Below are 16,264 nucleotides of genomic sequence, written 5' to 3'. Positions count from 1 at the left end.
ATAGATTTTTTTTTAATTTTTTTTTACACTTTATTCACTTTGTATCCCCCCATAAGCCCCTCCTTCCTCTCCTCCCGGTCTCACCCTCCCTCCCCCTTCTTTACCCATGCCCCTCCCCAAGTCCACTGATAGGGGAGGTCCTCCTCTCCTTTCTGATCTTAGTCTATCAGTTCTCATCAGAAGTGGCTGCATTGTCATCTTCTGTGGCCTGGTAAGGCTGCTCCCCCCTCAGGGGGAGGTGATCAAAGAGCAGGCCAATCAGATTGTGTCGGAGACAGTCCCTCTTCCCATTACTATGGAACCCACTTAGACACTAAACTGCCATGGATTACATCTGTGCAGGGGTTCTAGGTTATCTCCATGCCTGGTACTTGGTTGGAGTATGGGTCTCTGGGAAGACCCCTGTGTTCAAATTTTCTGGTTCTGTTGCTCTCCTTGTGGGGCTCCTGTCCTCTCCATAACCTACTATTTCCCTTAGTCAGGGTCCTCTCTCTTGATTAGTTTCTTTAGTGTACAGATTTTAGTAGGTTTATCCTGTAAGTCTATATGAGTGAGTATATACCGTGTGTGTCTTTCTGTTTCTGGGACAGCTCACTCAGGATGATCCTTTCCAGGTCCCACCATTTACCTGCAAATTTCATGATTTCCTTATTTTTCATTGCAGAGTAATACTCCATTGTGTAGATGTACCACAATTTCTGCATCCATTCTTCAGTTGAGGGGCATCTGGGTTGTTTCCTAGATTTTTTTTAACGTTTAGCACACTGTTCTTGTAACGTTTATCCGTATTGGTTTTTTTTTGTGACAGAATTTACTTCCTTTTAAAAATATATTTTCTATTATAAAATTGTCCAAGTATAAAGAAAGATAAAAAAGCTGATGACAAATTACCTGAATATTTTGGTCTCAGAATATACAGACAACAGTATGTAGTGAATGAGCCCATATTAGTAGGGAAAAACAACTAATTTTTCATACTTTGGTTGGTATTCCTACAAGAATATTTATAGAGGTAATAAATATACAATATCTGAAATAGACATTATAGCTAAAAAAACTAATTCATATTGTTCCTATAGAGAAGCTGCTAAACCAATAATAAAACAGCAAACTATAATTACATAAGATACAGTTACATAGAGCACAACAAACACTATTTTTTTTAATAAACATATGAGGAGTTACCATCTGCTAAGGCTTCAATCCTATTGTCCACTCATAGAAACAACTGCTTTGGAATCCTAGTTATCATACTCTTAAAAACATGGAGAGTAAGAATTATCTGAGAACCCAATTCCATCATTTCCCATTCCCAATTATGAACCATTCAGAATGTATCACTATAGTTAATTTCAGTGACCAAGCACGGAGGAGAATTCACCTGCAAGTTTTCTCTCAGTTTTTTCATTTCAAATGACAGACACATTTTTTTTTTTCTGAAGAAACAAAGTAACTTCTCAAGATTCCCATACAAATGCACAGATGCAGTACAGTAGCTTAGACACATCACCTTAGACTAACATTTGGCTTACTTAGGTCGATCTATTTTTCTTTTTACTTTGGCTTTTCAGTTGTTTCTCACTGCGCTGCAGTATGGAGACCAAGTGCATAAGCCTTCGAGACAGCGGGAGGACCCGTCAGCTGTGGCTTGATACTGAGCTTTGTGTTTACTGTTTACAGGTATGGTTAAGTGGAATGTTCACTCTTCATAGTCTGTCTAGTTTTTAAAATTGCTTGAACCATATTTAAAAACATGATTCAAACTATATAGGCCAACTATAGTACATTTTAAAAAAGGTATTTCTTTTATTTTTGAGGTTATAAAATAATTACATCATTTCCCCCTTCCTTTTCCTCCATCCAAACCCTACCATACACCCCTCCATGTTCTCTTCCAAATTCATGTTCTCTCTATATCTTTTTATTTCAAATTTGTTATTTGGGAGGGATTTGGATACACAGTGATTCAATTTCCTGAAAGTGCAAATCTAAGATTTTCTCTACTGTGGCCTCCTTTGAACTGTAGACTCACCCTTTGAAACATAGGTGATACTTTTCTTAGGAAATCATATAGCTACAAATATTTCATAAAGACCACAAAATGTGGGATCTTACACAGTTTACTAAGTTCCTGAGAACATCAGAAGACATGATGTTTCATGCCAGATGATCTAGTCCACAATGAGGCTTCTCCCCTTTGTCCTCAAGGCTGCTTTGTCGACAGTTTATTGTATTTCAATGGTAGTTATTTATTCAGCTCTGTTTACTTGCTGCCACACACGGAGTAATCCCATAGCACCATATTCAGATTTATAACGGGCAACTCTTAATATATTTAAGGCCTTCGAGTTCTTCATAATCTAACATCAGGCACTGATAGAAAGGACTAAATACAGATAATTGCACTTGGCAGATAGGGTAGTAGGACACTTCTCTCTCTCTCTCTCTGCTCCACACACTGGGTGTGTGTGTGTGTCTGTGTGTGTGTGTGTGTTTGTGTGTGTGTGTCTGTGTGTCTGTGGGTGTGTGTGCGCGCGCGCGTATATGCAATGGAAATCAGATAACAGACATTATAGATAATGAAAGGTACAGAAAGATAACCTTTGAACATACATTTGAAAGATGGTTTTTGGTTAGGAAAAAAATTATCTTTTTTTTTTTTTAAAGCAAAAAGGATGCTAGGGATTGCCTGAATTGGAGCTACTTGGTACAGGATGTAAAAGCATATAAGTGGAATGAAGTCTAGGAGGAGGGCGACAGTCATTACAAGCAGTCATATGCAGGACAGTGCCTTTTCTGTGGTGATGATTAAGATAAAGTGGATGAAGAATAGGTTATCTGGGAAGAGGGGGAACTGGTCCAATCATGAGTATTAGAGGCAATAAAGATCCAGACTTGGGCTACAGCTACGAAATTAAATTGTAATTTTCAGATGTCTTCAGGGGGACTCCAGTCAACTTAACATCCAAATACAGTATAAGAAATCCCTAGGGAAAATATTTCCAAACATTTTGCCTGTTGTCATAGATACTTCAGTACTAAAAGGAAGAAAAAAAAACATACTTTCAAAGGAAACACGAGATGGCAGCAGTTTTATCATATAAGGAGAAAGACTGGGAAAGAAAACCATTTAAAATTATTTTTTTAAATAAGAAATACAGAGTCTCTTATTCTTTCTGCCCTGTGTTTCTTTGCAGTACAGAGGCTGTTTGGTCACTGGCTGCATTCTGAAGCATGTGTGGGTTCCTCTGACAATGGTAAATGCCTCCACTGCACAAGACTGTTGCTTCAAATAAAACTGTTGCTGTTTCTGCAGATTACTGTTGGTTTTCACTGTCTGTCGCAAAAGAGTCCTGTAGAGTACAGATTTGTTTTAAATGTTCCAGCATCGTTTTTTCTTTCTCTTCCAGTATTTCATCTTTCCTCATTTCCCACCTAAAAGAAAAATAATAATAAAAACAGTATTTTTTATAACTCTTAAACAGTAAACACACACACACACACACACACACACACACACTGATTATATAGTCACTGATTTATTGGGTGTCAGTTTTCCTTGTCTGTTCTCTGCTGACTGCCTCTTGGGTAACTGTTCATTGGCATGACTTGTGGATGAATGGGAGAGGAAAACAAAGTCATACTTGAGAGGCCAACTGAGCATAAAATTTTCATGTATTTTGTCAAATGTGGTTTCTGTATTTTCCAGACTTAAAAGTGCATATAATACATTTCTTTTCCTATATGCGGTGTTAAGTGCTACGGGTCACAGGGAAGTTTGCAGTAAGAGAATATCAACTGAACCAGCACACTTGAAGGGACAGCAACCTAACACTAGAACTGCAATCAGTCTGGGAATAATCAAGGTAAACCGCAAAAAAAAGAAGCAGAGACTAGCAAGTTTCTATAAAACACTCACTTGAATTCTTTATAGTTCTGAACAATTAGCCAAGTATAAGAATGTAGACCTGTATAAATATATAACCTTGCAATGTAAATGAAATAACTTTACTGTTCATTTCCTTGCATGTAGCACATAGCAGCACCTGAAACTTGCCAGGGCAACTGCACCTCGGATTGCAACAGGGATCTTCCGTTCCTTCCTTCCTTCCTCCTTTAGCTTTTCCACCATTTGTTGTGCTCCCTCATTGTGTGGTAGTTCAGAGGAGATGCAACACTCAGTGCTGCTCTATCCTAAAGACCTGCTGTCAAGGCTCACTGGCGTCCCCACTCCAATGGACAGCTCTCACTGACCATCCTCCTAATGCTCTCTGTGATTTTAGTATCAGAGCCTCCAGTTAACACACAGTCTCACAGAGTGCGTGAGTGCAGGGCTCAGCTCATTGGTTCTGTCTGAACAGTGCAAAGAAAGCACAGACATGTTTTCCATAGACACTTCAGGTTTCCTGTTGCAAGGCAGCTTCCATGCTCTCTGGGCAGCCATGAGCATTTGCTTACATGTCAGGGGGGGGCTTAGATGGCAACACTACACCTCCTGGTCGTTCACCCTTTACCTGGGCTTTTCCTCATCATCTGGGTCCAGTCCAGTGTGGACCGTAAGTCCTCCACCTGATCCCTCATGGTAGGAATTAGATCACCAGCTAGAGAAACTTTGAAAGAACTTGAAAGATGAAAATAATTTTCACTACTATGTTATTAAAAAAAATCATATCATCTGAGCAAATACTTCCAAGATAAATTATTTTGAGATTTATAATTTGCCCTACAAAGTCACCTTGTCCTTTAGTGGAAGCTTTGAGATGGCATCTTGTTAGGTATCTTAAGCTGGCTTGGAACTTGCTATGTAGTTCAGGGTGCTTTAGAACTCTCTTTCTCTCTTAAAATCTATCTATCTATCTATTTATTTATTTATTTATTTATTTATTTATTTATCTATTTCTTTATTGATTTATTTATTGTATGAGTGTTTTGTCGACTGGTATTTCTGTTTGCCATTCTGTGCCTGGTCCCAGTGGAGGTCAGAAGAGGGCTCCAGATGGCCTGTAAAAGGAGTTACACTATGTGAGTGCTAGGAATTGAACTCAGGCATTCTGCAAGAGCAGCTAATGCTCTTAAGAGCTGAGCCATCTGTCCAGCCCCTTTGGTTTAGGATTCTTGATCCTTCTGCCCCACCCTCCTCAGTGTTGGGATTACAAGTGTGCACCACTATGTCTCATGTGGAATTTGAATGTGAAAACATGTTAAAACTACCTATTTCATAAACATGTATTGGGGAATTATTGTAAGTATGTCTTTCACACTGAATTCCACAATGGAGAGAGAAATAATACTAACAAATTAGACAGCACTGTGGGACTCTGCTGTTGAAGCCTGGCATATCCGGAGAGCCAACTGAGCTCGGCCTATTTTCTCAGCAAGGTTCTTTCTTCACCAGATTTGGTAAGGTGCATCACGTATCCTTCAGAGAGGATCACAGGTCTGACCCTTTCCTGATAAGAAAACCTGTTTATCAGGCACCTGGGGCTTCCTGGAGATACCCACCCTATGCTAATGAGATGCCCTGCTCTCCTGGCTTAGTTCTTCCCCCTCCCATAGGATAATTAAGTACTATGTTCTCCTCCCTAGATCACCGTGCTGCTGCATGGAGATGAGGTCCTGGACCGAGACATGTAAATTAAGTATCCCTGGCACCTCTGACTCATAAATTAAACACACTCTAGACACCCCTCCCACTGCCCAAGGTTTATAAGTCCTTGATTTCACATAAAATAAACATGTGTGCTGCGTGCTACCATCAGCTTTTCACCACCGCCACTTGAGATTTATTCTGGGGCAGTGAGGGCTCCCCTCCTTCCTGGAGATTTCACCACTAAACTCTTGGGGTCTGGCTGCCAGCTAGGCTGGCTGTACACTGCCCAATCGCCACAAGCGGCCAGTGGGCCAGCCACGCACTGCTGTGAGCTTCCGCTCTTCACTGGGGTGCAGCACTGTCTCACCAGACCTGCCTTCTGGGCAGTTTCAGGCCTCTGCGATGCTAACTGAAGAGCAGCCACACTTCGGTGTTGCCATGGGCTTTGGAACACCTGAATTTCCACTGCCACCATCGATCTCATTTCAAAAGAGCTAACTAACTCTATCACTCTGTGGAAAACTCTTTCCACACCCTGGTCGGGCACATGGGCCTAGTCCTGAAGTGCTCTAGCCATTTCCTGGGAGAAACAAAACTCTGATCCTCACTGCTTTGTTCTTCGTCTGGAAGCCAACAGCTGCGGCCCAGACTTCTGCTGGAAGAACGACACAGCACTAGCTGTGGGTTGTTTTAAGCGCTTTAGAGATTCCTCTTTAAGTTCTTCAAATGTGAGTGTTTTAATTCTACGAATGAGAATGAACCAAGGCACACCAAGATAAAGTCACTTGGATGTGAACTCTAGAAAGCAGATGAGATACGTATGACAAGCATGTCCACAACCTTAGGACAATTAGTCTTCAAAATAGTTGGGGCATGGGCAGGCGAGGTGGCTCAGGGGGTAAAGGCTCTTCCCCCAAAGCCTCACAGCCTAAGTCAATCCTGACAGCCTATACGGGAGGAGTGAACTGAGTCCCGAACGCTCTCCTCTGACCTCCACCCACATCACGAGATGCCCCAGCCCCTAAATCCATTACGAAAATACCTGAGGTAGGGAAATGGCCCAATTGTTGGCCATTTCCTAGCATATTCAAGAACTAGGGTTTCATTCCAAGTTAAAGAAAAAAACAAAACAAAACAAAAACGGCTTAGTATTTCATTTTCTGAAAAATATTTCCTAAATTGTGTCAGATATTAAAAAGGATCGTATACTTTTATGCGCAATCCAAACACGTTTGCCTTCCTCCCGCCCCCTTCCCTGTATGTAAAGGTGCTAATATTGCCTGAGTAAATGAATTATTTTAAGAACATCAACAGAAGAAAATATGTAATGCACACATAAATATTTTGATCATTGTCTCTACTTGTGAAGTGAAGATTAAAAGCAGTCTCTCTTCTTCATTAAAAATCTGTATAATTAATGTAATTTAAATGAATTATATACATAATAGAGTCCATGATAAGGATTCTTAAGCTTCATGACAATTATAGCACATCACAGTATAATTGAACGCTGGTAATTAATGACATTAAACAAAATTATTTACCTACCACAGCATATATCTGCTTTATGCTTATAAGGAAGAAATCGTTTTATACAAGGATAACAACAGACATGAGGTATAAAGGTAATAGATTACATTTTTCTAATTATTTTATTATTGTTAGATAAAAGCACCAGATGCTTGAGGTGTTTGTCACAGTCATGCTACATGCCACGCTCACACGCTGCTAAGAGGAGTTTATCTCTAACTGCTAATACAGTGCAAACCAAACTTCGTCAAGAGTTACCAGGAGGGAAACTAATCTACCAATTTGTCAAATACCGATGTACAACACACTCAACATCGTTATCTGCAGCTTCTCCCGACATAGTAAACATCTGTGATGGAAGCATTTCCCAACAGAAATCAGAAGGTCTGAGAAGCATGAATTCTAATACTCACTGAAAAGCTTTAGAGCAAACATGTGGTGACTCTCATTTTGTTCATCCTGACTTCGTAGCCTGTTTCTTCTACTAAGTTTCCTAGCTGCACACCCCGCTTTGCTATGTTTTTTTATACGGACGAGCAGTAGAATCTCATTAGATCCCACTGATCTATGTCATAAGTATCTCTACCTTCTAGAAGAGGTCCCATCTGTATGTTGCCTGGTGGGGGGAGCTTGGCCATAGAAAAGGACTCTGGGTCCTTTTCTACCGAATCCAGTAGAGACTCCAACTAAAACCTTTCCGGAGATAGTCCACGGTATAAGTCATCCGCGCCATCCTGATTGACATGGGTGTTCTAAGCCTTCACCCATTTCACTTACATGGTTACCGCAGGACAGCAGCGGGGTCTGGTGACCACTGCAAATATCTTAACATGAGGTACTGCTTATGGCTCTTGAGTGTGTCAGATCATGGGCTCAGAATTTTCTATTCCTTTTCACTTCGGTGGGCAATAGTTTATTTGGTTCCTAGGAACACTTAAGGTATCACAAATAAAAGTCACATGTCAGTGAATAGCTGTTGTGGTGACTGATTTCTCGGAACCTTGTCTTGGGGGAGGATTTTGTGGGGGACTGTGTTTCAGAGCCAACCAGGACTGCCATGTTTGGGGACATGGTTAATCATGGCATAGGTCAATGGTAGCACCAGCCCAGTTATCAAAAGAGGTAAATCCTGCAGGGCCTTTAATGTGGGAAATCAATCATGTCTGGAACATGAGCCTAAACCCTGGAACTGCTCTGACTTTGAGATGAATTGGAACCTACGGCTTGCTAGTTGAATCCTCTCAGGAGTTTCTGAACCTCTCTGTCTCAGTATTTTATCTGCAGAATCGTGCCAGAAGAGTTTGGGCGGACTACAGCCATATGCACTTTTATCTGGGCCCTCTGTGACTGATCCCACACAGCACAGAGGTTAGTAGCTCTGATGGAGACCACCAGGATGCCACACCCCACAACCTGGAAATAGTTACCATTTGGACTTTTTCCACAAAGCACTTTTGCCAGTCTTTGTTCTGTAAGGGCCACTGTAACTGGCAAGGACCCTGAGGCATGTGCAGGGTATTTGTTGTCCTGATGTGGTATTTGGTGGTCCTAGTGGGACCCAGGGAACAAAATGGGAAATGACTTTCATCCACAGCAATCCCACACAATGAAGCTATGTCCTCCCAAAGTTTTCATAGCAACCCTGATGAGAAACATTTGTTCTAGAAGCTTTAACCACATTGAATAGTAATCAGAATATTAAAATACTAAGAATCCCTATCTAGTTTCTTATTTTAATTGAAATGGCTTAAGTGTTGTTTGCTGAAGAGAGTTTAGGAGGCAGGATGAAGCCAGGATTTGAATTCTTTATAAGCTCTGTGAATTTGGGCAAGGCAGAATAGAACTGAGGCCGATTTTCTATCTATAAAATGGGAATTCACAAAAGTTCAATGATGATAAAATGAAAATAAAACAAAATAATGTCTTGTTCCTAGCAAGCACTCAATGAGTGACATATTTTTTGTTGTTTTCGGTCTTCTTTGGTGTATTGGTTTTGGTTGCAAGTAGGGAAAATCTGACTGTGGTGGGTCTTACTTTCCTCATGGAACAAATAATCCCAAAGGGAAGTGAAGGCTGGCATTGGTTAAGTACAGCCATGACAGAGATGCTGTCACTGTGGTTTTCTCTTCTTTTACATCACACCATGCTCCCCTGGGTGGCTGTCGTGACATCAGCCAGCCAGCCATGTTCAGGGGCAGAAGAAGGAAGAAGGCATCTGTTTCTTTTAATTAGAATTGTATGATTTATCCCAGATTCTTCGCCGAAGACACTGCAGCCACGTTGTTTGGGATTGAATCCTGATTCTACCTCTTACTAAATACGTGATAATGAACAAGTGTTTTAATCTTTCTGTAAATCAGATTTTATCAGTTTTAAAATAGGCGATACTGCCAGTATCCATTCCAGTATTATAAACAGTAGGTGAGTTGCAGATGCCAAATGCTTCATAAAATGTTACTATCTTATTAGACTCTACTTGAACAAAGAGGAATTACAGAGTTCTTGGATCCATACTCTTCTTCCTGTTTCATGCCTTTCACATTGCTTTATCTGAGAAATTATCTTTCAAATATATAGATAAGGAAGGTTGCTATGTATGGCATTTCTCTTCCTCAGTGCTGATATACACATCTATTATCCTCTCATCTTTCTTCTCTTCTGTGAAGGATCTTTGCATGCTGATCTACTCTTTAGCCCACCCTGGCTGAAGTTGTTCTGTCTTTTGATTATTTCTGTTGTATTTTTAGATACAGTGATAATATGGCATCTGATCATAATGTTGGCATTTCTACTTAAATGCCAATAAAATACTTCAATATAAAAATGTAACTTGAAATAAGCCTCCCGACGCAATGTGATTATTAAACATTTATGTGGCCCTTTGTATTTACAAAGTGTTTTACAGTTATTTATTAGTTAATTGTGCCATTAAAAACATTAACCATCTGGCCCAATTAATGATTTGAAATTGTCCTACCAGTTGGTGGCTAAGCAGTGAAGTCATATTACATTTTGTTTTTCTAAAAAAAAAAAAAAAAAAAAAAAAAAAAAGGCTTTTTGTACTTCTCTGCATAGCATAGAAAATCCCCATTTCCTTTATTTTGATGCTCTGCACATATGAGTCTCTTTCAGGGTCAGCCTTAGACATTTTCTCCCTCAAGAAGCCCCGAATCTGTTTCCACACATGCAGCTCCTGTCTCTTCATCTGTAATTAATTTGCTCCCTGAGATGTAATGAATTGTTCTTCAATCTCACCCCTAAGCTCTCCAAATTCATTTTCTTGATAATAATTTTTACTCTTATATTAAGTCTATTAATATTATTTATCTGAAGACATTTGTTTGTGTCTAGAAATTGACTGTGACCACGCGTCCTTCACTCATCGTGCAGGGTCTGCACGTCAGGAAACACTTTGCATCTCCTTTCCCAGTTTTGTGTACATATGAGCTACCAGGACAGGCACAGCACACTCTGAAGACATTCTCACACCCATGCATATCTCACTGCCCTAGATCAGGAGCTCGTGACCTCAGAGCTGTTTGTATCTCGAGTCCATGACCCAGAGGCACTGACATGTCAAAGAGCACATGACTAGAGGGTTGGCAGCCTCCCGCTCTAGCCTGGTCACAGTTCTGTTTGGCTTCCGCTGCCTTTTTGCAAGGAGAGGATTGTCATTCTTATTGCACCTGTCTTGTTTCCTGTGCTTATATTCCCCAGTTTGACCTCTATCCACCTGAAGTTCCTCTCCATTCACTCCAAGCCAGGTCATTCTCCCTCAGACTACGTCCACAGCCCACCTTTCATTCAGTCCTTCCAAACTACCTAATCCTCTATCAAATTCAGGGAATATTTGCTTATGCTTTTTAATGATAACAAAGGAGAAATATTACTTGGCTATCCATAATTCAGAGAAATCGCCCATGGATCCAGTTTTCTAAAATATAAGCCAAATTGTGTTACTTCTTCTCCAAAACAAGCAAGCAGGCAGGCAAACAAACACAAACTGTTTCCATCTTCCTCCATTATGCCTCCACCCCCTAAAACGCTCAAATGTGTTAGGCTGGCTCAGAAAGCATATTTCCAGTAACAGAATGCTCCACACACTGAACTCTCCACACCTCAAACTCACAGAATAGCTGCTTTTCGCTGTCTCTCAGAATGTAGATGTTATTATGTTATGCTTGGAGGAATTGAAATAGCCTGTAAGTTCTAGTAACACAATGCGGAGCAGTTGGTATCTCAAATAGGTATTACTTATATTAGTTAGACAAATAAGATGTGAGCTTCTGAAATTCATCTTCTTTTCCTTTGTTTCTACAACAAAACTTGTTTTATAAGTCTTAAAATTTATTTTCCTGAAAATTTCTTTGCCTATTAGGCATACCCAAGTCCTAAAAATGAGATCATGATATACAGAAAAGGCAGTTAGGGCTGTGGAGAGATGACTCAATGGTGAAGACTTCTTGGGCAACCATGAACATGACAGTCCAGAACCTACCAACCACATCAGAAGCCACTGTCCGCAAGCACCTGAACCTCGGGTTACAGAGGACTAGACTCTTCTGGCTTCTGCATGCCCATAGGCATTTGTACCCTCGCCTTTACAAGCGCGTGTGTGCACACACACACATACACAGACAAGCACATACACACACACAGACAAACACACACACATACAGACAAGCACACACATACACATGCACTTTCACTGATAAAATCTTTGCAAGAGACATTTAATTTAATGCCTGATTAACATTTTTTGCCAAGGCAAAACCTCTCTAACTCTGGACAGATCTAACTCACTGGACTGGAGAGATAGTTCATCAGGCAAGCGCACTGGCTGGTCTTCCAGCAGCCCAGGGTTTGACTCCCAGCACCCACATGGCAGCTCACAACCAACTACTGACTCCCATTCCCGGGGATATGATGTCCTTTTCTGGCCTCTGTGGGCACTGAATACGTGTGGTGCATAGACATACTTGTAAGCAAAACACTCAGACATGTGAAATAGAAATGAACAAATCTTTAAAAGTGTTCAAGTCACATATTATACTAGAATAAATTCATTTACAGGTCATCAAATATTTAAATATTTCACATCTGTTTCAATGAGGAGTAATGGTAAAAAATCAAGTGTAATATGTTCTGAAGAAACTGAAATAAAAAGGCTTCACACGTTAGCTGCTTTATTGGGCTCTAGACATAGGCTTATGGCTGAGTGATCTGCTTGGTTTATGGGTCTGTTTAAGATAGTTACAAAGAGTCATGTTTTGGACAGAGTTTCAGTGCACATAATTAATTAGTTAACCCATTCACCCAGAAAACATCCATTGAGCACACGCTGAGTCCACAGCACTGTGCTAGGTGGCAGGTGAAGTCAGCGGGGCTGGAGACGGCCATGCCCTTGCTTCCTTATACAGACTGAGGATTTATCACATGGGCAAGGCTGGGTAATTACACCAGATCCACCTGCAAAATCTCTTAATAATTTCCCGCAGTATTTCAGTGTAGGTATGAAATGTCAGTGGTAATAAGAGGCTCTTGTGCCATTTCCTTAGGCTTCATCTTAGTAATTGTATATGAGGAAGGCATAACTCAGGTGTCTCTTCCCTACTCATGAAGCAGTCTGAAGTAGCTCTAGGGAATCGTATCTTCCCCTTCTCTTTGGAAAGGCACCAACATTAAGACAGAAAGCGTTCTGAGCTTTCTGAGTACTGAAGACATTACTAAATGATAGGGACACTGAGAGTGTTTGATACTGTTCTCAGAAGGCAGTCCTTCCGGAAAGTGACTGCAATTTTCAGGGAAGGGACATGCAGGTATATAGATTTCCTACGCTTGAGAAAATGACTCTAAATGGAATGATCTTCTTGAATTTGAAGGATAGCTCCCCTGACCCAGTGTACTATAGGGAACTCTAAACGGATCCTCCTGCCCCCACTTACCCGGGGCTGGGTTACACTGGGCCCCAGTTTTACATGGTACTGGCAAGCAGTCTACAGAGTGAGTCGTCCCACACCATGTTTTAGCATTTCTATTGTGCCGCACATAGAACACACGTCAGTCTCTTGTCTTATACACAGGCCTTAACAACACATGCTGAAAATGTAAGATCTAGCTCCTGTCCAATGTTTTCCAGATGAGGAAAATCTGCAGTCACGTTCGCATAATGTTTTACAATCCAAATTTCAAAAACCATGCATCATTTTGTTCTGTCCCCTCAGAAGCCCCTGTTCCCTCAGGGTCCTTCTATATCCCACTCTTCCCTATTATTCCCTGCGCTCTGCCCAAAGTTTGGCTGTTAGTCTTAGCATCTGCCTGGATCCCCTGCTGGGTAGAGTCTTTCATAGGACATCTCTGGTAGACTCTCATCCTATTCCCTCTCTTCAGCCGTGTCTGGTGTCTATTCTATTTGCCCTTCTGAAAGAGAATTAAGCATCCTCTTTAGGGTCCTCCTTGTTATTTAGCTTTTAAAAAGTGGGTACTGAAATAAACAGAGAATTTTCAACAGAGGAATACTGAATGGTGGGGAAACATTTAGAAAAATCCTCAACGTCCTTAGTCATAAGGGAAATGCATATCAAAATGATTCTGAGATTCTATCTTGTACCCAGCAGAACATCTAAGAGCAAAAACTCAAGAGACAGCACATGCAGGAGAGGATGTGGAGAAAGGGGAACACTACTCCTTTGCTGGTGGGGTGCAAACTTGTACAACCACTTTGGAAATCAATCTGGCACTTTCTCAAAAAATTGGGAATGTTACTCCAAGACCCACCTATAACAATCCTGGTCATATTCCCAAAAGATTCTCTAACATACAACAAGGACATCTGCTCAAGTACATTCACAGCAGCTTTATTCATATTAGCCAGAATCTGCAAACAACCTCAGTTGTTTGATGTCTGTCAACTGAAGAATGGATACAGAAAATGTGGTACTTTTACATAATGGAATACTACTCAGCTATTAAAAACAGGGAAATCATGAAATTTGCAGGCAAATGGATGGAACTACCCTGTAATTTTTAAAATACCTTACAATTTTATTTTCTTCTGAACTTTATGTCAAATCTGTAACAGTCAAATGAGGACCCTACAAATCCTTGATCACAACTCTTAGGAATGGTGAATGTAAAAATATTTCACTTTAACAAACATCTGGAAGTGGGTTTTGTTTGTTACAGCATCTCACTACGTAACTCCAATCTGGCCTTCAGTTCAATATAGAGCAATGACTGGCCTCAAGCTCATGATCCTCCTCAGTCTCCCGTGTAGGATCACAGGCACATGCCACCCCATCGGAGATCCTGATAAACCTACTTACTAACAAGTTCCTTAGGCTGCATTAGTTTAGGGGGATTTTAAAAAATATTATAGAGGTTTCCATAAAATTCAAAGGACATTATACATTTGCAGAACACAGTTAATGATTTTCCCATCCTTCTCTTAGGACTTTATAACACACAGGCCTTTCTTAGTATAATCATTGAGGACTATCTAATACTCCACATTACTTTCACCTCACTGAATACTTTAATATCCAGAAGGATATTAAGGCAAGGATCACCTGTTTATCTTATGAAGGATCTGTTAACATGGAATATATATATATGTATATATATATATACATATATATATAATGGAACTCTACATATGTACATATATAAACACAGAGCAAATGTAATAGGTACAGATGCAAACATTTTGTAGAATCAAACATTGTCATTTCTACTAAAATCCACGTTCAGTACAAAAGAATTTCCACACTTGCCACTGTGAACAGCAATTTGTTTGCTTCAGACAAGATTTTGTTACATGATTATGTTAACTAGCTATATATCCATTTATCTAGCTATTTCCTCAAGAACTCAAATTTTCTTTTGCGAGGTGGTTGATTTCTTTAGTTACTGCTAATACACTAAAAGGAATCTTTTCCAACACAGAGACAAGCAGCCTTTAATTAATTTGAATTTATAGCCTTTGGAGACATCTGCAGCACAGCTCAACTGCCCAAGCAATTTATTTTAATTAATATGATTTGTTCTATATATTTAATAGGAGAATTATATGCCAACAAATGAGACAAGTAAGGATGCTAACTGCAATGTTTTAAATAGTTATGGCTTAAGAATAACATAAATGGGAGCATACATCTCAGTGGTAATGGGATCTGAACCCTTCTGGTCACAGTAAATCATCAACATCTCCACAGAGACTTCCTTTCCAATGCTAGACTTTTAAGGATTGTAAGTGTTTAGTGAGAGGGCCAAGGTCACACTACCTGCCCAGCATTTAGTGCCGAGGTAGCAAAGAGTGACATCAGCTATATCTTGCCATAACCATAGAGCTGTTTTCCACAGGTATGTATAGTGTAATGCATCAAAAGAAGATATTTTCACCTTTTACACTTGGTGTTTCTGAAATGTTTATGGAGTTGTATAAGCTATAAATGTGTGGTATCCATTTCATACTACGGGGGTTGTAGAGAGCCTGAGGGAGTGAAGTTCTGAGTGAATGTATGCTGTTGATGGGGGATGGCCAGGTCACGGACCTCGCGGTTACGATCCGGCACAACGCTAAGCAGCACTTAACAATCTGTAAAATGGAGGAACTTAGATGTTAATTCTGGCTCTGTATCTCTCCTACAGTACAGAGAAAATGACTCACACTTTACTCTGAAGCCCTCGGAGACAGAATGGGTAAAGGTTATGCAGGCAAGAAGATATATACAATAATAAGGCAAATGATTACGTCTAGAACCTATTGCAGTTTGTTAATACTTCTGGTTTTTAACTTCTATGGCCCTATTTGCTAAGATCTGCTTTTCACTGCTCAAATGCAATGGTGCTTGATAAAGAGTGCATAAAGCTTTAGAGGCAAGTTAGACTCCAATATGACTCTCTTCATTGCCTTTTACTAAGTAACTTAAACTTGCCCGAGACTCAGCTGTGGGGCCTGGAGCTTCAGCTTAGAAAACTCAACTATAAAGAGCTGCAGTCATCTGTGGCTTCTTAATTTAAAGACTAGTGGGAGAAAAGTAGGCTCTTCAGGTAACATGATCTTCAGGAGCATTTATGCTTTGGGCTTCCTCATAAAATGGCAGTCTCCAGATCACCAGATTTCTTTTACAACAACTTAAGGTT

The 16,264-nt window shown here is 40.3% G+C and overlaps 1 protein-coding gene across 2 annotated transcripts in view; it reads right to left on the bottom strand.

Annotated features, from left to right (window-relative positions):
• Positions 1–1,067: 1,067 nt before the first annotated feature.
• Kiaa0825 (KIAA0825 ortholog) overlaps positions 1,068–16,264 on the bottom strand; it is a 406,282-nt gene continuing 391,085 nt past the window's right edge. For both annotated transcript variants that reach the window (XM_055604019.1, XM_055604021.1), the window contains one exon: positions 1,068–3,435. In XM_055604019.1, coding sequence (XP_055459994.1) covers positions 3,318–3,435 — 118 coding nt within the window. In that variant the 3' untranslated portion in view covers positions 1,068–3,317. The remainder of the gene's footprint in view (positions 3,436–16,264) is intronic.

This window comes from Psammomys obesus, unplaced genomic scaffold (genome assembly GCF_907164565.1).
Source record: "Psammomys obesus unplaced genomic scaffold, mPsaObe1.curated_primary_1811, whole genome shotgun sequence".
Classification (NCBI taxonomy): Eukaryota; Metazoa; Chordata; class Mammalia; order Rodentia; family Muridae; genus Psammomys; species Psammomys obesus.
The sequence above is the reverse complement of the archived record's forward strand: the minus strand, read 5'-3'. Positions and strand labels throughout refer to the sequence as shown.